The sequence below is a fragment of the Mustela erminea genome, chromosome 13, assembly GCF_009829155.1.
Source record: "Mustela erminea isolate mMusErm1 chromosome 13, mMusErm1.Pri, whole genome shotgun sequence".
Taxonomy (NCBI): Eukaryota; Metazoa; Chordata; class Mammalia; order Carnivora; family Mustelidae; genus Mustela; species Mustela erminea.
The window spans coordinates 19,947,583-19,973,689 of record NC_045626.1 but is presented as its reverse complement, the minus strand read 5'-3'; the positions used below and the strand labels follow the sequence as shown (position 1 = coordinate 19,973,689).

The 26,107-nt window shown below is 39.9% G+C and overlaps 1 protein-coding gene across 12 annotated transcripts in view; it reads left to right on the top strand.

Moving 5' to 3' along the window:
- The window catches only part of RAB27B (RAB27B, member RAS oncogene family), a 190,882-nt gene that overhangs the window by 154,923 nt on the left and 9,852 nt on the right, over positions 1 to 26,107 (top strand). For 9 of the 12 annotated variants that reach the window (XM_032309941.1, XM_032309935.1, XM_032309939.1 and 6 more), the window contains 2 exons: positions 20,327 to 20,498; positions 22,167 to 22,252. In XM_032309941.1, the coding sequence (XP_032165832.1) occupies positions 20,346 to 20,498; positions 22,167 to 22,252 (239 nt within the window). In that variant the 5' untranslated portion in view covers positions 20,327 to 20,345. Of the gene's footprint in view, positions 1 to 301; positions 655 to 16,072; positions 16,228 to 19,436; positions 19,460 to 20,326; positions 20,499 to 22,166; positions 22,253 to 26,107 lie in introns of those variants that run through there. The other 3 variants (XM_032309938.1, XM_032309940.1, XM_032309946.1) reach the window with 3 other exon arrangements.

Here is a 26,107-nt window from a genome sequence, read left to right as displayed (position 1 = left end):
TAAATTGTTAGTCATGCTGTTTAGCATCTTTTTGTCTGCTTTCGATTTTTTTTTTTTTTTCACTTGAGAATCATCTGAGCCGGTTTTAGGTTTCTCTATCTGAATCATTCAGGGTTGTACTTAGGCAACAGTACCTTCTCCCCTCCCCTGGCCCAGTGATGGTCTTTCACTGAGAAAGAGTCCTTTATTGCAGTCACAGAATGAGAAATGTTATTAATGTGTTTGCAGTTACAACACTAATTACAAAGAAATGCAAAGATTACAAAGAAATTGTTCCTGATAGTGCTCTATACCAAGATTATTTTCACCTACTCAGGGTCTCCCCATTGGCTAAGTGGCTAACCAGGTGTTTTACAAATGCTGTAGGACCCCGTTTACGCAGGAGGGATCTGAGAGCGAGGTTAACTAATTTGTTCATGCCACACATCTAGTCATTAGAGGAACAGGAATTAGAGCCGTGTCTGGCCCCAAAGTCTTGTTGGGGTCACACCCTGCTCTGACCTAATTCTGAGATTCCCCTTTTCTTAACGCTCTTCAGAAACAGCTTGTTTTTAATTTGAAAAACAATTCAGAACAGCTGTTTCTGGTTCTCAGCGGATGACTGTCTCCGTTAAAATGCCTTCTGGAGAGCCCTGACAGACAGAAACCGAACAGGTAAAATTCTCTGGGGTTCAAATTTCACTCGTCTCTGTAAATCCTTTGCAAGATAGTTCTGGATTTTGTGTTTGTTGGTTCACCTGCCTTGAGTCACCTGGGCATGAAGGGCTTATGAAAAAAACAGTCGAACAGCCATAATGACGCGCTGTGACTTAGGGGGAAAGGAAGCTGCGGTTTTTGGTCAGGACCTTGATCACTGTGCTCAGAGTGTGTGTATATCGTACCCATGTCTTGATGGGTAACTAAAATGAAGGCACTGGTTTAAAATGGAGGGGTGCATATCCTATACCTACACAGGCCAAGTATTTTCTTTCTCATCCTTTGTGGACATGTTTTATGAGATGCATGATGTAGAAACAGACCACAAAACCATTCTGGTTTTTGTAGCAGAGGACACAATGTGAGTATCTGTGTCAAGGTCACTTCCTGATAATGATATTTTCCGGTGAATTTGAGGCAGAGATTCAGGGAGGAGAGATCGAACTGAATCCCATTCCCGGCTTTGCTCCTTTTGTCTGTCTCTGTATTTACAGCACTTACAGTAGTCTTGCATACAGGTGATGTTCAGTAAATGTTAGTTGAGCTGTCTTGATATTCTCTTTTAAAATTGAGAATAGACTGTGTTCTGGGTAGTTTGACAATGCAGGGATATGAGGGGGGCTGAACCCGGGCACCATTTCATGGACCCAGAAACCTGCAGATCTGCACTGGGGTCTTAAGTTCTCTGAATTTTGGTCATTTCAGCTCACCTAGAAGCATCTTTAGAGGATCAACCAGCCTTGAAATCTTAACATTCAGCAAAGAGCAGATGTGAAAGAATTTCTTAAGGTCTGGTGAATTTTGGAGAGCACGTGATGCCTGACAGTGCAGAGCGAGATGCTAAAAATAAATACATCAATAAAAATAAAAGAAAGAAAGAAACCACCATTGGAGTGATTCCAGTAGTTTGGAATTGGGTTTTGGTCCAGCATCCAAAGAATAATGCTGTGACAGCAACAAAGAAATTTTAAGTTTTCTCGAAGGACTATGAAAGAAGCGGGGGGGAATGGAAACCAGGTCAACTTCTTAATATCTTATTAATTTTCTTAGTGATTTGTTCATTTTATGAATTGATCTGAAGTTTGTTGACTTTGTCTTTTTTAGAAGTATGACAATTACGTATGCCTTGCCATATAGTGGGTTCCCTTGCTCTGCATTACTGTTAGTGCACCTTGTCTAGGTGGAGGGACTAACCTTTATAAGCTCAGAATAATATTTAGCTCTTGGTGGGAGTTTCCAAAATTACCCTTTGTCCAGCCCGGGTCTTTAATTATCCTACTTCTAATGTTTTCACCTCTCTTCATCTTTGCTTTTCAGACCACTCATTTGAATTTTTTGGTAGCCTTTTGCCTGTGGCTTCTTTCACATCCAGAATCCAGTAATGCAAATATGTCTTTATAAGTTATGGCTCAACAATTTGGAATGTCTCCTTTCCTGCTCACCTTTTTATTGCCTCTTTTTATTGACAATTTTTATTGTCCTCCTTATGTCTTTTTTCAACACATAGCTGCAGACTTAATGTATTATTAGGCAAAGTACAGATTATTATAGATTCAATTAAATGCCACTGGTAAAGGGCAGAGTGGTTTTCTTAAGTTAATTATTACAATAGCTTTTAGAATCTGAGAAGCTCAACCAATTATAATAAGGGTATTTGGAATGGGTTGGACATTTTTAGGGGCAGCTAGGAACAAAATTTTGAGGGAGGGGGAGAGGGGCTTGATTCTATATGCCCCCCCTCCTTTTTAAGGTGTCCCTCTAGCAGCCCATGGACTTTATTTTACTAAATTTCTTCCCTATTTTCCCATTCAGCTATGCCTTAGTCTACTTTTGCCTCATTTTCATTATTCATTCAACAAAATATGTTGTGTCTCTTTTTACCAGATACTCTGTTAATCAACATTTGCCTTGGAAGACACAGTTAGGTGACTGTGGGAGGTAGTGAGTTTACTGTGTCAACCTCATCAACACTAATGAGCAAATTAGTTAAAATATCGCCTCCTTGGTGACCTCTTGCTCTAATACAGTTAATATCCTTCTACTAGATCCTTAGGATTATCTGTTTCATAAAGAATTCATGAAGGTTTTAGGCACAGTGGCTGGGCAGATGCTGGGGTTCAGGGAGGTCTTTTAGGACACCTCAAAATACTGGCTACAGAGGCCATCGTTAGAGAGCAGTTACCAAAGAGTACATATGGAGAAACACAGGAGGTTTTCAGGCAGCTGGCCTTTGTACCACACGAGGAAAGATCAGCCATAACTTTTTTTTTAAGACGTAGAGGCTGAAATAAAGCAAGTGAATTAAGTAAAAAAGTTTGTAATCCTCTGTAAAATCTTTATAATATAGGTTCTGAAAACTCAGCACTAGCTGAAATTTGTTCCCAGACAGAGCTGCCTTAAGATTCCAGGTCCTTACTGAGCAGTTACTGTATGCTCTGTCCAGGAATCCAGTTCAGAGTGAAAACAGTCACAGACAGATCAGTGGTACTCTTCTTCCTTCAGGTTACCTATGATGTGAGTTATTTGCATTCTGTAGTGATAATGTTTTCTTCAATTTTCTTGCAACACTAGCCATTTTCATAGATTTGAAACAGGATCCTTGCTTTTTCTTGAAGTACAGGTTATTTTTCTTTTGTACCCTCAGAGTTTGAGATCTAAGATAATGTGTTGCTTCATTAAAAAAAAAAAAAAAAAAAAAAAAAAAAACTTTACGTGGGAGATGGTAGAAATGATTTGAGCCCATGATTTGCTCACATGAGATTCTACGATATTGTGATTTATATTATAAGAAATATATGTATTTGACCACTCAGGTGACCAAAATGTATTTGTCAACTATATTTGGTCCTTATCTTCAGTTCCTGGATCATAGCTCCAGAAGCCCTTGGAATTTCCTGAGGGGTAAGAGCAGTGGAACATCTCTGTCATAATATCTGGTCTCCCCTTCTCAGTTTCTGACATAGCTTCAGAACTGTCAAGGTGACCTGGATGTCTCGTATATATAACAAATTCCTTTCCGTTACAACCAGGTCTATGCAATGAAACAACTTTTGGGAAAAGGCCAAGGGTTGAGGGAACCAACCAGGAAGAGAGGGTTGGAACTTTCAGTCCCACCTGCTAATTTCAGGGTAGGGGAGAGGAGCTGGAGGTTGCATCAATCACCAATGGCCAATGAGTTGACCAACATGCCTAAGTAATGATGCCTCCATAAAACCCCCCAAAAGGAGGGGATTCTGAGAGTTTCTAGGTTGGGAAACCAGAATATTTCCACAGGCGACCATGCCAGGCCCCAAATTCTATGAGGACAGAAGCTCCTTTATTTGCTACTTTGCCCTATGTATCTCTTCATCTGACTGTTGATTTGTAACCTTTAACAATCTTTGTAATATATATCTGTAATCTAGGGAGGAAACAGGTTTCCTGAGTTCTGTGAGCAAATTAATAGAACTTAAGGAGAGGGTTGTGGGAGCCTTTGGTTTGCAGCCTGTTGGTTAGAACTACATACAGGTCCCTTCTGAGCAACAATTGGCATCTGTATTGAAGGGCTTGTTGGAATCTCCAATTTGTAGCTGGTCAGTTTGTAGCACAGGTAACAACATGGGCTTCCCACTGATGCCTAGAGTGGAGGGCCATCTTGTGGGACTGAGGTCTTTACCTATGGTTTGGGGAAGCCTATACACACACACACACACACACACACACACACACACACTTCCATTCCTGGAAATGGTCCAGGAATCCAAATGAGGGTTCCTCTTCAGTCATCCCACCCTTAAGCACTTAACTAAAACCCTTTCTAGCCTCTCATCAAATTCTAGCCTCTCATCAAAATCTTCTGTATTTTAACCTGGACATGGTTCTGAATGCCAAAGGAGTAGAGGTAGGTATTCAAAACTGCAGTTAGTATAGTTGGAAACTGTACACTCAACTCCTAGGGTTCTTTAATTTTATAGCTTTATCCTGAACTTGTGAGTTTCAGGTTAGTTTCTTCTTTGATTCAACATATCAGGTAACTTTGATGGTCAAGACACTGTTTCTTAGGAAGAGTGTTCAGGGATTTTCATGCACAGGCTGGACTTCTTCGAGACCAGCTGCCTCTGCATTACAGAACCACACAATCCAACAGAGCATGTATTAGTGTCTCCAGCAAATATTTGTTGAACACCTATTTTTAGCTAGACTCCGGAGTGAACAAAGCGTGCGAGGATTCAACCCACTCGAGCTTGCAGCCTAGATGGGAAAGTGAGTGATAATAAACAAGAAGAACCATATCAGCTGGGAAGAAGGGCCACCCAAAAACTAGACGGATGCCAGAGAAAGTGAATGGGAGCCTTTGTTAGATTTGGGGTCCCTACCAGATCCCCCTGATGAAGACACATTTAAAGGGAGAAGCAAATGATAATAAGAAGACCATTTGTGAGACAGGAGTGGGGGAAGAGTGTAGGCCGAGGGAACAGCCCATGCCATGGTTCTAACACAGGAGGAAACGCGGCTCCTTGAAGGAGCACAGTCCGCCGGGTCATACAGCCCTTTGTAAGGCAGGAGAAAGGACTCTGGGTTTTATTTGCAGTTTGATGAATGCCACTGGGAAATGGGAAGCAGGACAGTGATGTTGGCCGACTATAATTCTGAGGAAAATTGGCTTGTTTGCTGGAGAAGTACGGAGGAAAAGGCAAAGCCACAGACCTGAAGACAAGTTAGGAGACTCTTGGTAGCTGCAGTGACCGTGCCCTTTGTTCACCTGAGCCCCTTCTGAGATTGAGTAGGCGTGGCAGGTGCGTATGCCGTCGGAACACGCAGTCCCTTGAGCCGTCACATTTGTCTTGGTAACGTAGTGGAGACTTCATGCCATTTCATTTAATCTCTGCAATAAGCTTGGTGTGCCTGGCACATGATAGGTGCCCAATAAATGTTTGTTGGGTGAGCGAAGGAGCAAAAGTGGGGGTGATTAGTATCCTTGCTTTAGAAATGGAGCGGTGCTACAAGTATGTGTTGAAGCCGAATTTTAACTATAAAACCCATCCTTTTTCCTCAGTTTCTTACAGAATGCCTCATTCTTGTTGCTTCTTAAGCATCTCTGGATCATCTCACATGTATTTCCGTTTTCCTCCTTCATTTTCTCCCAGCTCCTGGGGTTACTGTTCTACACACAGAGGTTCTGTAAATGGGTTTGCTGTACCAGTTTTCATCAAAGGCAGGGATCAGACTAGCCATTGACAGTGTCAGGGCCCCAGGCAACTTTCTGATCTTTCCTTTGAAGCACCCTGAGGCCTCCACCTGGGCAATCTGTCAGGGATAATTAAAAAGGCTGATAATGGGCGTGCCTTCATGTTCCTCTCGCCCCTTGTACAAATAACCCCCTCCTCTGTCCTCTGCTGCTCATCCAACAAACCGGCACCACCTTACTTCCAGGCGAGGAAACCTAGGACCCAGTACACTTGTTCTAGGCAAAGTAGCCCCTGCCTGTTGGATAGATTGCATCGGATTCTCGATGAAAAAGATGATCTCATTCTCCTACTTTGAATTATAGGCCCAGAAGAAAGTTCAGATTTGTATATTTTATATAATTTGTATTGTAAATTGTACATATTTTTGGCTTCCTCCATAAACATTCAAAGCAGATTTATCTTCTAACAAGATCAGTTTCAGTAGAGGACTGGCTTTTAGGGAGTGGTGTGCACAGGCCTCCTGACGTTTTCATGCTTGATAAGCCTGTGTGCCTGTGTGCCTGTGTGTGTGTGTGTGTGTGTGTACACACGCATGTGTGCTCATTATGAATCAATAGCTGATGGGACCTAGTCCATGCTGGGCTGGAGAAAAATGTCCCAGCTTGCATTCTCATACTTCTTCCTCGTATTTTATCCTACTCACTTGTTTTGCTTAGGACAATGTAAACCTATCTACCAGGAGATACAGTGTATCATTTACTAATATTTATGATTATTCAATAAGTAAACCTTACTTATTGCTGGGTTTATAAAACTAGTTTCTGTTTTAGATCTGAAGAAAAGTCTGCTCTTTTACATGCTGTCAAAGGAATGATACTAGAGTCCCACCCTTAGCTTAATTAGGGGAAAGACAGTGGGGGGTGGGGTGGACTGGGGGGGGCATGAGTCTGCATCTGTCATTGTGTATGTGTGAGCAAGAAGATTAGCTGCTGAGTCACATTGTCAGGGAAGAGCAGAGCCAACTTTCTTCTGAAATATAATCCCCCTCACAGTCTTGCGCAATGGTACATTCACCTTGATGTGTTCAACAGAAATATATAGATAGAACAAATCTGAAACTTCTCTATTTTGTTATTAAATGCAACTAGGAGTTTGACTTCTGAAATTTAATATACAAGCATTTAACTTCCATATTTTTTCCTTTTATTGTAATAATATTGTAATACCTATCCACATGGGCTCAACTTGCGGCAGGAAAACCTTTACTTTAGCTATGATAATGTAGCTTGCTAAAAGAAATGGTTTGCTTATTGCTAGAACCTTAGGAAACAGATAGTAAAGGAAGATATTTGGATTTTCCTTTTTAAAAAAAGCAGTGGAGGGGCATCTGGGTGGCTCAGTCTGTTAAGCATCTGTCTTCAGCTCAGGTCATAGTCTCAGGGTCCTGGGATCAAGCCGTGCATCAGGCTCCCTGCTCAGCAGAATGCCTGCCTCTCCCTCTCCCTCTGCAGCTCCCCCTACATGAGCTCTCCCGCTCACTCTCTCACTCTCTCAAATAAAGAAATAAAATCGTAAAAAAAAAAAAATTAAAAAGTAGTGGGAATGATATAGGAAGACCACTCTTTGATGTTGGGGAGATAGATGGATTCCCCCAAATTTCTTTGAGATGCAGACTTTCCATAAACTGGAAAGTGTCAGATATAACAAATATATTCTTTGTGGCGTATAGCTCGCTATGATTATTTTTCCCACTCAGATGTTAACCTTTTCCTTTCAATGTTTTGATTTAATATAGTAAATTATTATACTTGTCCTTTTGTTTAAAAAAAAAATACTGGAAAGTAAAATGTAAATCTTTGATGGAAAATGTGATCATGTTTTTCCTGGGCAGGAGGGAACTTGTGGGCGGTGATGTTTGCAGAGATGAGATAGAACATGACCCAGTCTGTATTCCTGTAGCACGCTACACAGTTTCCTCTCCTCTTAAACCCCAGCTGGCAAATAGAGGCAAAGCTAACTTCATAAGAACTGTCTTGTAACAAATCTTAGTTTAGAAAAACTCCCAACTCTTTGGCATTTCTTTGCTGAGCTCATGGTTCTTTATCAGTGAGCTCAGTCCCGGTGGATATGAACAGTCAAGAGAGGGTGTTCCCACAGGAAGGTCCCTTTCTCAGTTTAAAAAAAGATCGGACAAAAGCATAATGCAAAATTCTGAGTAGCAACCTTTTTAGGAAGTATAATTTAGCAAACCACTCACATTTTTTAATATTTCATGACTTTTCTCCATCTCAAATTGTTATTAACCAACAATGTTCACCAACTCTTAAGTTAATAAATATTATAGAATGGAGCGCTACCCTGGCCAGCGAGGGTGCTGAGCAAGGCACCCAGCTGCCTTCTGCTCTGCTCTGATGAGACTTGAAAATGCACCAAACAGCAGGACAAGAGTGCATAACTGTAAATATCTTTGCGCTAATGAGGACTTCTCTTTTCTCACCAGTAACAGCTGGGGGTAAAAGTCATCAAAGACAAAATCATAAATGTTTTATATTGGAAAATGCTAGGTGAGTCTAAGACATGGTCAGTTGATTAGGTTACTGCCAAGAAGTAAACAATAGGCTTATTAAAGCTGTAATTAGGCCTTGTGGACATACTGTATTTTTAATCGGAGCTTCAGCAGGGGATAAAGTAGCTGAAATAATCTAGTGCTTTGTCAAGTGGAAGTAAAGCCAGCTTTTAAAAATGTAGCTATGCCTTTTTCTTGGGATTTCTACATGACCTTTGTTCTGAGAAATTGGGTGACTTCATTTTAAGTTACAAAGTAACTTGTAGGAATTGATTAATTATTATGTGGTTTTCTTACATTGTGTCATTGATCATATGGTGGTGTTGTTTTTAATGGTTCCCTATGTTTTGGCGAGTTAAGCATGGAGGGGAAATATAGGATGATGGAATGCATTGAGCCACGTACTTTACCTACTTTACGTACCTATGACTGCAGGTAAAGACTGTAGGAATAGGGGGGCCTGGGTGGCTCATTCATTAAGCGTCTGCCTTCGGCTCAGGTCATGATCGCAGGGTCCTGGGATCGAGCCCCGCACCCCGCTCCCTGCTCTGCTGGGGGCGGGGGAGACTGCTTTCCCTCTCCCACTCCCCCTGCTTGTGTTCCTGCTCTCCTTCTCTCTCTCTCTCTGTCAAATAAATAAATAAAATTAAAACAACAACGACAACAAAAAGATTGTAGGAATCAAGGGTTATGTAGTTTGCCCATGGCCACATAGGGGCTAAATGGCTGAAACTGAACTTCTAAACCCAGGTCTGTGTCCTCCAACAGCTGCCTCTTACATCACACCGCCATTGACACCTTATCCTGCAGATCCAATTTCTCCAACCAAGGCCCCCCGAGTGCTGCTTCTGCTTCCACCTGAGCCGTACTGGCTGTAGCCTCTGACACCGGGTATACCTGCTACCTCCAGGACGCGAGCGCTCTGCTCACCGCCGCCATTCGTTCTCCCCACATCGAACTCCAGCTCTCATCTCCCCTCCTCCATAAAGCCCTCCTGATCTTTTCTGCCCCCACTCCTGCTTCATTTGATGAGTTTTTCTTTTTCTTTTTTCCTCCAAATTTTTATTTAAGTTCTGGTTAGGTAATGGACAGCGTAACGTTAGTTTCAGGTGTAGAATTCAGGGCTTTCATCACTTACCTACAACACGCAGTGCTCATCACAACAAATGGGCTCCTTCATCCTCATTGCCTAGTTTGTAGTACCTGTCTACCTCCCCTCCAGGACCCAGCAGTCTGTTCTCTGGAGTCAAGAGTCTGTTTCTTGGCTCGCCTCTCTTTTATTCCCCCCTGTGTTCACTTGTTTCTTAAATTCCACATAGGATTGAGATCATATGGTATTTGTCTTTGTCTCACTTATTTCACTTAGCATAATACTCTCTAGCTCCACCTACATTGTTGTGGATGTTAAGAGTTCATTCTTTTTTATAGCTCAGTAATATTACATTGTGTATGTGTGTGTATTCCATTATATGGAATATATAATATTCCAATAATTCCATATAATATATAATATTCCATATAATGGAATTATATATATGGAATTATAAATATATATAATACCATATATAAATATGTGAATTCCATATATGGTATTCATAAAGATTATATATGTATACACATATATACATATATAGATACATAGACATATATATTTATATATATATAGACATATATATTTATGTATGTGTATATAGATAGATAGATGAATACCACATCTTTATCCATTCATCAGTTGATGGACATTGGTTTTTTTCTATAAGTTTGGCTATTGTTGATAACACTGCTATAAACATGGAGATGCATGTATCCTTTGAATCAGTATTTTTGTACCTTTTGGGTAAATGCCTAGTAGTGCAATTAATGGATCATAGGGTAATTTTATTTTCAACTTTTTTAGGAACCTCCACACCGTTTGCCAGAGTGGCTGCACCAGCTGCATTCCCACCAACAGTGCAGGAGGATTCCCCTTTCTCCACATTCTCACCAATACCTGTTGTTTTCTGTGTTGTTGATTTTGACCATTCTAACAGGTGTGAGGTGATATCTCATCATGGTTTTGATTTTCATTTTCCTGATGATGAGTGATGTTGAGCATCTTTGCATGTGGCTGTTAGGCATCTAGATGCCTTCTTGGGAAAAATGTCTATTCATGTCTTCTGCCCATTTTTTAACCGGATTATTTGGTTTGGGGGCTTTATGAGTTTTTCACTCTCTGAATACCTTTTAGATTTAGAGCCATAGATTTTCTGGTATAGAGCTCATTTCAAATAATGTATTAGATGAATAAACTTAACATTTACTTATTTTCTCTCCACTTGTAATAGCATTCTGTATTTTCCACTAAGCCTCATACATATTGCAAAAATAAAATTCTGATCCAGAAATTTCAATTAACATAAGCATCTGCAGAATATAGAAAGAACCCTTGAGATAAATAAGCACTTTCTTTGGACTAATTCCATTCTTTGTAGATATAATCTCTCTTTTTCAGCATTTATTAAGCTCTTAAAATGCTTCCTGTTAATTATCAGCTAAAACAGCAGCTAGCCAACATTCTTTTCCTAAAGAGGTCATGGATTTTTTGTCTTTTTTATTTTTGGAATTATATGGCTCTATGAGTTACTAGAATTAGGTTTAAGTGAGAAAATTGTAAGAATATGGAACTCATCTTTTCATTTTTCTATAGATATGTGAGCCCACAGATGCTATTTAACTTGGCTTCCTCACATTTGAGAGATGCAAAATTTATGGGCAGATATTTTGATTAATATGCCCTTTCTCAGATAATGAGGCAAAGCAGTGGAAGTTTGGCAAGACTTCTCAAAGCAGCAGCCAGCTGGAAAATGATCACAGTTTTGCAAGATTATTAGACCAATGTCTGAAAACTTAGGAGAACATCTTATTAAATGCTCATCTCTTTAGCTCAAACTCATATTGTTCTTCTCTGAGGAGACGTTAAGGGTTGAAGCTTCTACTCGGTGTTTTCCATATGTCACATAACTCTACAGAAAAAAGAGATAGATTGACTGTCATCATAGAGGACACATGCCCTTGTCATGGTGAGAGAAAGCAGCTCCCATGGCCGGGGCTGGTGGGCCCACTGAGGCAGGCACCTGTGGTGGGAAACATACCATCTTCCCATCCAACCACTGTCTTAGGAAATAATATGTCTTCATGAATGGTCTGTTCAGCTCTCCTGTTAGCCATATTATGAAGCTAGGAGTTATTTTTGCTGTTGAAATTAGAAATAATTCACTGGCTGTGAGGAGTCTCTGTGCTGAAAGGTAGTATGATGGTTCTTGGGGCACCTGGGTGGCATAGTCGGTTAGGAGGTTTTGGCTCAGGTCGTGATCTCAGGGTTGTGAGATGGAGTCAGCTGGGTGCTCAGCAGGAAGTCTGCCTAAGATCCTCTCTCTCCCTCTGCCCCTCCCCTTTATTTCCCCCTCCCCCACTTGTGTACTCCTAGGTGCACACACTTTCTCTCTCAAATGCAGTGTGGCAGTTCTCAAACTTGACAGTAGGTTGGAATATTAAGGTTTTTGTCTCACCATCAGGAGTCAGATTTACATGATTTAAGGTGTAGTCTGGGCATCAGGGAGTTTTAAAAACTGCCACATTTGAGAAATCACTAAGTTAGGAAAACCCATTTTCTGGTCTTGCTGACTGGCTTCCGGGAAGGTGTCAACCGATGTGTGTATACTTCCTAATGTGTTGTATTGCCGCAAAGGTTTTTTCCAGTCCTGGGAAAGATACAGGTCTTTCCATATGAGGCTTTGTTGAATTGCAAGGAATTTACATTGATTTTTCTTGTTCTGGAGTTAAAGTCCTAGGTGAAAGGCCCTACAAAAGCATTTTGTTTTTCTTTAAAGTAGGCTCTCTAATAAAAAGTAGATCATATGGCTCACTTATGAAGACAAGCATAAAACCTTTCCAAGTCAAATACTAAATCTTTCAAAAAATTCTTAACGCTTAATTTACTTAATTGCAACATTTATGCGATGTCTTCCATGTTTCGAGTGAGTAAATAATGTTTTGAGGAATACTCCTAATTTTTAGGGAAACAAAATTTAGAATATGTGAGGAAACAAAATGAGACAGAGCTAGGGAAGCACGTTAAGGGCACTGCACTAGCGTGGATCAGCAGCAGAAGGACTCCAGCAACTCTGTGGCTGATGGCAATCAACAAGGGGAAATTTCTCTCGACAGTAACAAGATCAAATCAGATCACCTGACTCTTTTCTTGACCAATGGGTTTTTCCTACTCTGGAATGAGTTGCTGAAAGAGATTAAGAGTCTAACCTTCTGGAAGAATTTCCTGTAGACGGGTCTCAAGGTGAAAAAAAGGAGAAAAACAGTTCCTAAATCTGGCTGTTCTACTGTCATATTTAGTGGAATTTGTGAACTCTTATGTTCCAGGGCCTGGCTGCAGAGATTCTGATTTAGCCCTTCTGGAAAGGTCTTAGAGTTTTACTTGTAAACCTTCGAGGGAATACTGATGATCCCCAATGTGGGGACTCACTGGATGATATACACAACCAAGTTCTTGTCCAGTGCTGTTCCACGGGGTCCTGATGACCAGTCTTCCCTGTTCTTCAGTGATTTTCAATTACTCCTGAATTGTGAACACATTTGCTCAGTAGACTGGCTATTGGGACCCTATCAAATAAAGAATTTTTTAAAAGATTATTTATTTATTTATGGGGAGGTTGGACAGGGTGCACACCAGAGGGAGAGGGAAGAAGAGAGAGAATTTCAAGCAGACTCCACATGCTAAACATGGAGCCTGAAGTGGGGCTTCATCTCAGACCCTGAGATCATGACCTGAGCCAAAATCAAGAGTCTGACGCTTAACCGACTGAGCCACCCAGCACCCCATATGAAATATTTTTATAAAAAAGAAATTGATATAAATGCGAGAATCAGGCTCATAAAGTATATTCTACAGGTACTTTCCATTGGGGTTCAGGAAGGTATTATTACCTGAATACACCTGATTCTTGCTAATAATTGACTTCATTGTAAACAAGTATTAATTAACACCTAGAAAGTAGAGCTCAGCTAAAAAATTTTTTTTTAAATAAGTATGTTATTTTTACTTCCTTAGGCTTTTAAAATAACTCCGTGGAGTATAATTTATATATCATAAAATCTACCCTTCAAAAGTATACAATTCAGTGGTTTATTATAGTACTTTCACAAAAAATGTGGCCCCATTATTATCTAGATCCAGAATATTTTCATCATCCTTCCCAAAATGCCTCTTCCCCATCAGCAGTCACTCTCCATTCCTTCTCTCTGCATCCCCTGGCAAATGCTAACTTATATTCTGTCTCTATGAGTTTGCCTATTCTGGGCATTACATGTGTATTGAATCATAAAACCTGTGGCCTTTTACATCTGGCTTCTTTCAACTACAGTGTTGCCAAGGTTCTTCCATGTTGTAGCATGTGTCCCTACCTTATCCTTTTTATGGCTGAGTAATATTCCATTGGGTGGCCCTGCCACATTTTGTTTATCTGTTCATCCACTAATGGACCTTTGGGTTATTTCCTTTTGGGGACAGTTTTGAGTATTATGTACAAGTTTTTGTGTAGATATATGTTTGCATTTTTTGGGGGTATAGACCTAGGTGTATAGCAGCTGGCTTCTATACATTCATTTAGAAGCTGGCTGAATGATCTATGGGAAGATACTTCTAGTCCCTCAAATTGTGTATATGTTAGAAATTTCTTGTAATAAAAAGTACAGAAAAAAGGAAAAAAAAAACCCTTTCATAGTTTCAAAAGTTGCCACAAAATGAAGCCAATGGAAAAAAAAAATGTTACTTTAAAAAATATATATTTAGGCGAAATCATTCATTGGCTTAGAAGTGAGTTTAATATGTGAGAATAATTTTTAAAATATGTGAGAATAATATATCAATGGAGATAAATCAATTTAAAGATGACTTGTGTTAGAGTTTTTACCCTTTATTTTCAGGCCAAGTAAGCTGAACTTCAGAGTTCAATAACTTCTTGCTTTATCTCTATTACATTAGATCCCTTGATCACAGAATGAAGCAAAATGGATACTTTTATCTTTTAAAATAGATTTTATTGCAGTAAGAGACACATTGACCATTGTCGGCTTAAGTAAAGGTTGCTTAATTAACTTGATATTGATATATATTTATAATTGGGTTTGAATTTTCCATATAGGCTCACTTCCATTAATTATAAATAGCCTTTAAGAAGAATCAAAATGAAAATCAAAACCTTCTTAACAGAAGAAAATGCTATTGAATACAAAGTTGTTTTTTTAATTACCCCCCCCATCTCCCTTCCCTTTACAAGATGCCTCTGTTCTACTGCTGCGCAGGCTCTAGGTCCTTTGAGTACCATCCATAATTTATTTATTTTTTAAAAATATTTATTTATTTTGGGAGGAAGAGGTAGAGCAGGAGGGAGAGAGAGTCTCAAGCAGACTCCTTCCTGAGCATGGAGTCGGACGCAGGGCCCAGTCTCATGATCTGGAGATCATGACCTGAGCCAAAATCAAGGGTCAGACAGTTCACCAGCTGTGCCACCCATGCGCCCCAGTTTCTCTAGGACATGGATGTGGTTATGGGAAGCAGAATTCCAAGGTCAGACCATGAGAACCACCTTCAGGCGATCACTCAATGACATTTTGCTGTGGGAATTCCAGATCTCAAAATATACCTACTGGAGCCCAATACAAACCAGTCCTATAAAGATACATGGGAAAATATTAAGCACCTGTCCATTTTATGTTTGACAGCTTTGTTTTATGTAAAGCACCACGAAGTAATATCACTGATACTTTGTCTACTATTTTAAGCTGTCTAAAGTGCCTTAAGATTTTAAGTTGGTTTGGGGGCCCTTGGGCGGCTTCAGTTCAGGTCATATCTCAGGGTCCTGGGACTGAGCCCTGTGTTGGGCTTTGTGCTCAGCAGGGAGTCTGCTTGTCCCTCTGCCCCTCTCGCTGACCATGCTCTTTCCTGCTCTCAAATAAATAAATTCTTTTTTTTTTAAAGATTTTTTTGTTTAAAGATTTTATTTATATATTTGTCAGAGACAGAGAGAGAGAGAGAGAGAGAGAGAGCACAAGCAGGGAAAGCAGCAAGCAGAGGGAGAATCAGGCTTCCCACTGAGCAAGGAGCCCAGCGGAACTTGATGGATCATGACCCGAGCTGAAGGTAGATGCCCAACCAACTGAGCCACCCAGGCACCCCACAAATAAAATCTTTAAAAAAAAGAATTTAACTTGGTTTTTATTAATTTAATAAGTTCAAGTCACAAGGTCATAGCTTGTCACGGCATTTTTAGGATTGTTACTTGGAGAGCTCACAAAGAGTATTTTAAGTTCGCATGGGGAAGTCTGCCTGTACAGTAGCCATCCATACATATCTGTAGCATTTGTTAAGCTTCCCTCTAGAGAAAACAGAGTGTATCCTTGGAGTCACGCAGAATATCATGAGAATTACAAGGTGCCAGTGAGTATGTGTTAGATGGGTGAATGGGTGCTTTTATGGAGAAGCCCAGTTCTGAGCCCTGAGCTATTCAACTGACAAGTTTATGTATTCTCTGCCGATACAGATCTCACATCCAAAATTACAGTCCTTCTGTGCTTTCTCTTTTCCTAGGTTCTTTGAAACTGCTTCTCTGAAGATACAAGTATTCTATTTTGAGAAGGTTTTTATAGAAATAGAAAAATGAGCTCAGGAAGCCAGACCTGGAAGGTCCCACAGTGATCATTTAATCTAAATATTCCCTTCACAATTGAGGAAGGAAGGAGAATGTAAGTCCTGAACTTGGAAGGACTCCACTTCCACCAACTGCTCAAGGATTAATTTCATTGATTATGACATTTGCATGGCTCCGATGCTCAACACACATGTACTGATCCCCTAATCATGCCAGCAACTGTTCTGGACTCTGGATCCAGCAGTGGACAAGGGATATTAAGTTTCTGAGCAAATGAGATTTATGTTGAACAAGAATGAGGCATAGGAGTGGGGGGAAAAGAAAGGAACTCTGGGCAGCCTCATTTGAGATAGTCTAACAATGAAAATCACGCTCCTGGCAGTAACCAGAGAAAATTCCCTTCCCCCATAGAATGAAAATATTTCTACTTTCTACCTATCTAACCTACTTTTCATTTCAAATTATAATGAACAACGGTCTTGGATTTTGTTGTTGTTGTTGTTAGAAACTGTCATCCCACAAGTAACTCAACTTTTGTGCACATGACGTCTCCTCTGTAAGCTGAGGAGAGTTATTTAAAGTTCCTTCTGCCTTTGAGACTCTTCATTGAGTAGAGCCTCGCAAGTGTTTTTGGATTCTTTTTCCTTCTCTTCCAGCCCCTTACCTTCCATGAAGGGCTTGGAGGATGGTGCTTCGGGTTCCATATCTAGAAGACCTCTTGGCTCTTGTGGTTTAGCTTGTGACACAGTGATAATAGGGGAGAGTCAGACATACTTCCTGAAGTACAGCAATCTTCTGGCTTTTTCTTTACTTTTAGAGCCATAGAAGGAAGAAGTGACAAGACCATCAATCATTGTGCAGGAATAAATACTGCTAAACTTGTCAGCTTTTTGATCCTTCCCCGATCATTTTTTTTTAGCTCGGTTCTTGGAAAAGGAAACTTTGCCAAAGCTTTTATTTTTCTTTGTGGTGTCATATTTGCCAGGCCAAGGATAGAATATCGAGGTCATATGATTTTAGGACTCAGAAAATCACATGGTAGTAAAAGTGGAACCTAACGAAATAATTGTATATAAGTGGTAATACAAAAATGAGAAAATTCATTTTCGAAAGCAACTTAAAAGACAAACTGTCTCATACCGAGTTTACTTTGTCAATTTCTTTAACGAGTCTACTGGAGACACTAAATAGAGGTTTTCTGTAGTGTCAAGTTTTGTACTGATTTCAGGTGGAATTTTTGCTCAGTGTCCATAATCCTACATTTATAGAAGAGAGCCAATGTGAGCCACCATGAAACTGATCCATGGTTAGTCAATTGTTCACTCTGGATTAGAGCCTGACTGGGAGGCAAGTCAGTATTGCCTCAGGCAAGTTTATGTACCAACAACAGAGAACAAATTGCAGATCCGGAATACCTGGCAGGTCATGTTGCTGGCAAATGGTGATAGTTTCATTGTACAAGTGGGAAGTCCTAGTCGATGCAGTGCTCCTGTATCTTCTCTCCACATACGTAATTCCTCCCTTTGTTAGAAGATTAAATACAAATTCATCTTCCTCTACGAAATCTTCACAGACCACTACAGCCCATGAAATTACTGTTTTGTTTGAACTAAAAACACAACTATTTGACTCATCTGTCAATCATATTTCCTCTTGTAAAGCTAGGTCTTTTTTTTTTTTTCCATCTTTAAGCCTTAAGTGTATGTATGCCAGATTCTAAGATAATAAATCTTTAAAATTTTCATTTTTGGACCTGATACTGTATATTGGAGGTATTTAATTAGATTTGCTCAAGGCTTAGCTTGTCTTAACTCTGTCACAAAAAATAGTGCAAAAAACATAGTTAACTTTAAGCAAAAATTGGAAGTACGCTGATATATCTTCTTGACTTTATTATGTTCATTTTTCCAGGCCAGGGGGGCCACAGTATCCCCCAACTTTATCTTGTATTTAGGCAGCCAGTTCCTTTAATTTCCTTCCCCTGATCAAGACTTGTGCTCAGGGAAGAATTTAGCTTTTGTCACATTATCTCAGGATAGGTTTAATCCTTCTTTCCCAAGAGAATCAGCAGTTTCATCCAGTTCTATTAGTGAAATGACAGACGTTATCACCCTTTAGAGGAGTTGCACATGGGCAAGTCTGGGAGGCAAAGAGAGAAGAAGGTCAAGTGATGGTGGCCCAGATAGACCCAAGTGGGGGGAATTGATGGCAATCTCCTCTAACAACCAATTTAACTCAGAGACTAGGAACAGCAACATCTTCAACTAAAAAGTCCTGGTAAGATATTTAGAGTCCTCTGAACTCAGAACTAGTCACTGCTAGGTAGTTAGTCAATGATGACATTTTCCAAGAAGAATTTCAGGTCAGTACCTGAGCTATCTGCATCCTTGTATTGAAGAACGCTGGTTGTTGATGGAAGCTAAGCAACTCTTCCTGAGCAATGACTATACTTTGTATAGCTACTAAACAAAAGCAACAACAATAAAAGAACGTTTCAGCAAACATTCACCTTGAGAGTCCTACTCAATGAAGAAAGCATACTATAGAAGAGGAGAGGTTTAGCATAGAAGTTATGTATTGGCAGCTCTCAACACACTTCATTAATTAAAAAAAAATACATCCATAGTATATTTAACAGGATTTAGTGGCAGGGTAGCTCAAATTTTAGAGAATTCTAATGCAAAAAATTTTCCAATCTTCCAAATGATGTAATGGTACTGATTTGCTAAGTACCTAATTATCATTTTCATCATTATTTACCCCTTTTAGTTTTGATCACTAACTAAAGTGACTGTGTAAAAAATAAAAGTTTTATTTGAAGTGATGAATATGTACATCATTTTCTTACAGGTAAAAAATGATTATAATTATCTAGCCATTTTTTAATAAGATTTTATTTATCTATTTGACAGAGATCACAAGTAGGCAGAGAGGTAGGCAGAGAGAGAGGAAGGGAAGCAGGCTCCCTGCTGAGCAGAGAGCCCAATGTGGGGCTCAATCTGAGCTGAAGGCAGAAGGCCTTAACCCACTGAACTACCCAGGCGCCCCTTATCTAGCAATTTTTAGATATATCTGTGGGATAACTTATTGAAATTTAATTTTAATTGCCCCAGAACTGGGGAGTATGATGTTTTCTGCATCTGTAGAAGTAGAAAAATATTCTGCCCTTTCATATAATAGGAGAGATACTTTTCTAAGAACTTCTTTGCAGGCCTTCCTCTACGTAGGACTATCTAACCTGTTTCTACAACTCACGAACCAGAAAATTTTATCAAATGGCAAATCATTTTGCTGACCTCCAGAGTGGAAACCTCCTTAAATATTCTGTAAGTGATAGTGTAATTCAAAGGTAATCACCAGTGCAGGTGTTCTAGGCAATAGCCCCTGGCCTTACCCAGAGTCCTTATAACAACAGAAGAAATTAAGACTGAGGCAAAAGAGGTCAGCACAATGGGGAAAATGGCGAATGGCATTCTTTCAGGCAGGAGAAATACTAGCAGAATTACCATAGTCATGTTTCTTACTAGCTTTTCTCCTTTTTCAAGGTCTGGAAAATATTCAGCAGGTTTGCCAAATACAACAGATTTGCCATTGGAGAACAGAGGCTTTGGTATTTCAAAACAGAAGATTTTTAGACACTGCTTTTGAAATGATTTCAAATCAATGTTTTTAAAGGTTGTCATCTCAGTTGTTAAATTTTTTAAATTAAAAAGGAATATTTTGCATGCACATAATAGAAAGCTCATTATACATGATTAGATGCAAAATGTTTCCCTCGGCTTTTCTCTTCCACTTACCCATATGTAGTTTCAATGTTTTCCTAGCCTACCTGCATCATCTTGGGCTGGCTTTTTGGTTTCCTGTGACTTCGTCCTCTTCCTGGCCCCAAAGGGCACCGACTGTAAAACTAAAAGCCATGGCTACTTTCTACTACTACTGTGGCAATGACTGTTGTGGGTTCCAGATAGTTTTTGTCCCATATGAACTGACAGGATGTAAAAAGATTTGTACTGAGTGAAATAATGGAGGTACTCTTGCTCCCTAGGCTGCTTTGAGCAAGTTAATTCATAATTTGACAAAATAGAAGTATCCAACTATTTTAACCTTGAAATGTACACTTATGTTGTGTTTTGAAGGAAGGTAGAGGGAAACCGAGTTTTATCATAACCTACTACTTTTCCTCTCCTACACAGGCCCACCAAGACCATCACTATGACCGATGGGGACTATGATTATCTGATCAAACTCCTGGCCCTTGGAGATTCGGGGGTGGGGAAGACGACATTTCTTTATCGATACACGGACAATAAATTCAACCCCAAGTTCATTACAACAGTAGGAATAGACTTTCGGGAAAAACGTGTGGTGAGTTTTTAACCATACTGTTATGTTAACTTTGTTGCTGATTTCTCTTCCCCTTGACCCATTGAAAAATAGAATTAAGAACCTATGTTTATTGTACCACAAAGTGTCTGTCTTTTTTATCACAGGGAACTTATAACCTGCCACTTTAATTCAATTGAGAATATTCTTAATGTTGTCAACTATCAATAATATTTTGCAAAGAAAAATGTGGAGTGAAACTACACCTGTCTCCAAAAGCATATAGGACAAAGAAATAATTTACAGGTTTATAGGCGTGTTTTCTGTGAATTCTCTAGGAGTCTTTCAAAACTTGAATGATCCGGGTTTTAAAACCCTTAACTCTTGATCTGAGTTAAGTTTCTCCATAATAACTAGTGTTCATTTCTCAACTCTTCAGAGAGAAGTTAAAAGAATGATTGGCAAATAGCTGGAAAATGAGCTTTGTAAGTGCTTGCTGCATTTTTATTTATGTGTAGACTCAGCTATCAATCACTAGCTTATTATGAACAGAATGTGAGACCAGTCCATGCTATTTTCCAAGATAAGGGAAAGTGAGAATTACAACTGCTTTCTTCTCCTATGCTAGACGCTAATGACAGGAGTAAGGATATTGTGACATGTGAGACGCGTAGCATAGACACATGAGCTGAGCCAGATTTACTGCCACCCAAGGTATTCTTGATTGCCAACATGGCTATGGCTTCTAGTTGATGTCTCAAATCTACTCTTTGCTCGAGACTTGGGGGAAAGAAAGGGAAATCACAGTTGAGGAGTTAAATCATGGTTCCGTATACATCCTGTACCTCATCTGAAGATCAATATATTTTAGGGTCTTCTTAGCACCCTTGCTTGCAACCCCTCCATGTTTTCCTATGACTTCACCCCTCCCAAATGCCTCCACTCACCTAGGTAGATAAGTCCTTGCGAAGTTTTCCCTTTGAACATTTTTACTAAACCATGCTTATGCTAAACCACACTATAAACATCTCTATTAAACCGTACTTGAGGGTGCTGATGAAGTATTAAAGTTGTTAGGCTTTGCTTAAATTAGAAGCCAAAAGGCCATAATTTTGAAAATGGAAACATTAAGAAAAAAAGCATTTGAAAAAAATGACGAGTAAAAGAAGACTTGAAATATCTTGTAAAAATTTATTGAGAAATTCTATGTGCATTTCATGGGTAGGTCACTTTGGAAGCCCATGTCACAGCAAGAGATATTCAGGTATTAGTAAAGCATTTTACCATTTTAAAAGTACGTTCATATCCGTTATGTCATGTACTTTCGCAGTAACTCTGTAAAGAAGGAAGAGATTGTGGGTCTCAGTTTGCTGTAAGAAAATAAGATTCAAAAACAGTGAAATGAAGGGTTGATACTCGAACTTAGAACTTGGGTCCTAAATCTAATGTTTGCTCCCTCCGTGAGGAAATGACAGAAGGTGTCTAATTTAAGTTTGCAGTATGCCTAAATTGTGTTGAAAATCATACTTGTACTTGACATTTAAAAGTGAGAGTATATGTGATACTTCTGGAAAAAACAGAGCAAATATTTATTCTGCACTATGAACTTTGATTATAGTAATTGAGAAAAAACATGCTGAGTGAACCCAGAGAATTTGAATGTTGACAAAATCCAAAGCGATATGAACTGATGAAAATTGTATCTTTTAGGTTTATAATACCCAGGGACCAAATGGCTCCTCAGGGAAAGCATTTAAAGTGCATCTCCAGCTCTGGGACACTGCCGGACAAGAGCGGTAATAGTAAATTACTTTGTTTCTAGCTACAAACAGCCGAGAAAAACTTCTTTTCAAGTGAATGTTGTTATGTGGACTTGAAAAGCACATGTTGTACAACTCTTCTCCTTGTTCCAAAATAGACATTTATGTAAAGAAATAAAAACAAATTATTTATAGTTAATTAACGATAACTAGCATTGAGGATTTGGTACAGATTTCAAAAATGGGATCTTCGGCCATTGCTGGAGATCCTAGTTTTGTGTTGTCTTTGTACTTTCTAATGGAGGGAAAAAACCTTCTCTAGAATTTAATTAAAGTGGGAAATTAACATGATTACGAGTACAGCCTGGAGAGGGAATTGAGCAAAGGGTGGTAAGACCTTTCCCATTTCTTGCCATTCTTCTGCGCAGACTATCTGTCCTTGTCTCTTGACTGGGTTAATTTTCTAAGATTTGTGCCACACCATCGCTCTCTGGCTGGAATGTTTTTTTCCTTCCCTACCTTTCCCAATCCTCTCCTTTCGTGAGGCCTGGCTCATGGACCACCTCCTCTGTGGGGCCTTTCTAAATGCCCATCTGGAACAAACTCCCTCTTTCTGTGAATTCCTACACCTATCCAACCATCCTTAACCTACTCAGTTAATTATTTACCACCTTGTAAGAAGGCAAATCTTTGGTTTTTTTCTCTAATGTGGTTCTTCGATGTACCTGTGGCCTTCTTACCCCAACAAAATTGTCAACGTTATAGGGACAGACTGTGCTCAGTTTTCTAGCATCTTCTCTGGTACGATGTCCAAGGCAAGAGAAGCTCAGCAGACAAGAGGGTTGTTTGTTAGAGCTGGAGGTGCTGATGCATTATTTGATGAAAAGATGTGTCTTTGAGATCCAAGGTTTCAAAGTACTAAAGACCACAAGCTAGTGAAGCTTTACAATATCAGATTAAATAAAAATTGGCAGTAGATTGTCAGAGAAGATGTTTAGAAGGCACATACCTCCAAATTCTGCATCACATGTCTTAGAATGTTTATGCTTGTAAACACTTAAGTTTTTGAAATGCATCCAAAGTGTTCTCGCTTTCAGTGAGTGTAAACGCCAGGAGAGGTGCTGGGCCCTCTCCGTTAGCTCTTTTGACTGTGAATTCCATTTACACACATTCTTCAACACTGCTAGTTCTTCTGAAGTCATTCCTCACAAGAATTTCTGTTCATATGTCAGTTTTGTTGTCACAAAGATGTATGTTTTATAGACCAATTTAATTCATTTTTGAAGAAGTAATATGAGAAAATGTGGTTCCCATATGTCCTCACACATGATATGTCAGCCTAGCAGGATGGTAGGCTGCTCTGCTCTGCCCCCCTAAGACGGCTGCTCCCTGACGGAAGTGAGGAAAACCAGGGACAGTCTTGGTAACACTGAGGTTATTCATCCCTTGATAATTTTGCATTCTGTATACATATAAGGTGTAGCCAGGCAACAAGATAAACAGTTTCTCACACCTCAGCCCTGTGCCTGAAAACACCTGGCAGTATAACCTGTATAAGATTATGGTTATTCATAAAAGTGGTATCATGGGAACGAGCTAAAAATTGAACATTTTATGCAAACCTCAAGGCTATAGGATATAGCCTTAGTTCCTAGTGAGGGAGAAGGTAATAATGTGACTCGGATTTTTTTGTTTGTTGTTTGTTTTGTTTTGTTTTGTTTTTTAAATGTGGCCACAGATTTCTCCACCCTACTGACTCACTGGACAGAATGAGATTGCTGAGTAAGCTGGAAATCAATTACCTTTCCTCTGGAGTCACCTTGGGAAGAAGGGGGATAACAAGGGTGCTGGGCAGGATGGTCTAGGATATGAGCCTGTTCTAGAACAAGAATGTCCTGTCCGTGTTGCTGTGGATGCAGAAATGCTTACCCCTGTGAGATCCACACAAGCATGTTTTAAAAATAATGTAGCCCCACTAAGCAGAATGGCCCTCTTGTACTTCCATGCTCCCCCCCCATGGTGACAATGACACTCATCCCATGCTGCGTGTGTTGATTTAGCATTGTCAGCATTGCACTGCGGTGAAATGCATATCAGGCTGTCACCAATAACACAAATTTTTTAAAAAAAAACCTTTACCAAGGGAGCATCTTCAGACTCTCTTTTTAAAACCTCCTCTGCCATGACTTGGACCCAGGAGGAGCCTATAACCTGGAGGGGGGTGGTAGGAAGGCTGCTTGGGAAAGTGTTATTTCCTCTGAGACTATATATATACACTCATACACAATGTATGAGTGAGTGAGTCTTATCCAGGCTAAAGAGGTAGGAGGTAGAGGAAGCATGAAGGCCAGGTTACCCACAGAAAGAACAGCATGTGTGAGAGCCCAGGGGAGAGAGTGAACTTTCTAAGAACTAGGAGAAGATCAGGATGCCTGTGGATATTCAGGGGATGAAGCTGGATAGATGAGCTAGGGTCAGTTCACGCAGAGCCTGACAGTGTATTGATGAGTTCAGTCATCATCTTAAGAGCAATGCAGCCATGCATCACCATTTGGATGTTTTTAGCAGAGAGTTTATCTAGTCAGCAAGAAGGCATCAGTGAAGGGGAGGGTCCCAAGCAAAACTGGAGACAGGAAGCCTGTTAAGACGACTGTTAAAGATACTCAGATGAAAGAGGATGGGGTCAAAACTAGAGTAGATGGACAGAAATGAGAAGATCAGGAGACGCTTGGTGATTGTATACAGCAGGTGAAGGAGAAGCTGTGGTCAACCCAATGATGGTAATGCATGGGTAGAAGAAGAGATCAGGAGGAGGGGCCAGGTTGGGTTTAAACTCTGAAGTTAGAGATGCCTCAGTTTCCTCCAACTGGACACAGCATGAAGAACAGGACAAATCTACACCTATCCATTCAACATATAGGTGACAACTGAGCCAGAGAAGTCGATGAGATTACTCAGTGAACATACGTAGAGTAGGAATGGGTTGAGAATAGAATGCCACGGAAACCAAAGAATCCACAAATGGGCTAAAGTGAGAGACCACACATTAGGAGCACATTGAGGATAGGAAGGGATTGTCTGTATTTCAAAGTTATGTGCTTTTCTGAAAACCCATTTCCAAATTCATTTCTGTTATTAGCATAACCCAAGCCTTCTGTGGTGCCTGTGTGGGGTCTCTGGTTTTGCCCATTCCTGCCACTGAGTGGATCTCAGCACACCTTCAATTTTACTGAAGAGTTTGGGGTGGAGGAGGTTAGAGCAGAGGAGAGGAAGACTTTATACAACACATGACAGAGTATATTATTTAAAATCCTCCAGTAGAGATGAATGTTCTTGCTTTCTGTCTCCAACCACTACGTCTCTCTGACCTTGTCTTGCTTCCCCTAATCATCCTCCTCTTCCTCCTTTCTCCAGTGTTTTTTCCTCTTCCTCATGAGACAGAGGTGCCAGACTAAAATTCAGCCTTATTCCCACAGTGTTTATGAAAGTATCTTCCCACCAATGTTGTTTTTTCCCTGCAAAAGAACCCCAGTTCCAGTTACTAACAAGTTGTGGTTTACTTCTTAAAAATAATTTAATTTAATTTAATTTAATTTTGTGTGTGTGTTCCAAAATTCATTGTTTATGCACCACATCCAGTGCTCCATGCAATATGTGTCCCTAATACCCACCACCAGACTCACCCAAACCCCCGCTCCCCTCCCCTCCCAAACTCTCAGATTGTTTTTCAGAGTCCATAGTCTCTCATGGTTCGTCTCCCCCTACAATTTCCCCCAACTCTCTTCTCCTCTCCATCTCCCCATGTCCTTCGTATTACTTCTTATTCTTTACAAATAAGCAAAACCATATGATAATTGACTCTCTCTGCTTGACTTATTTCACTCAGCATAA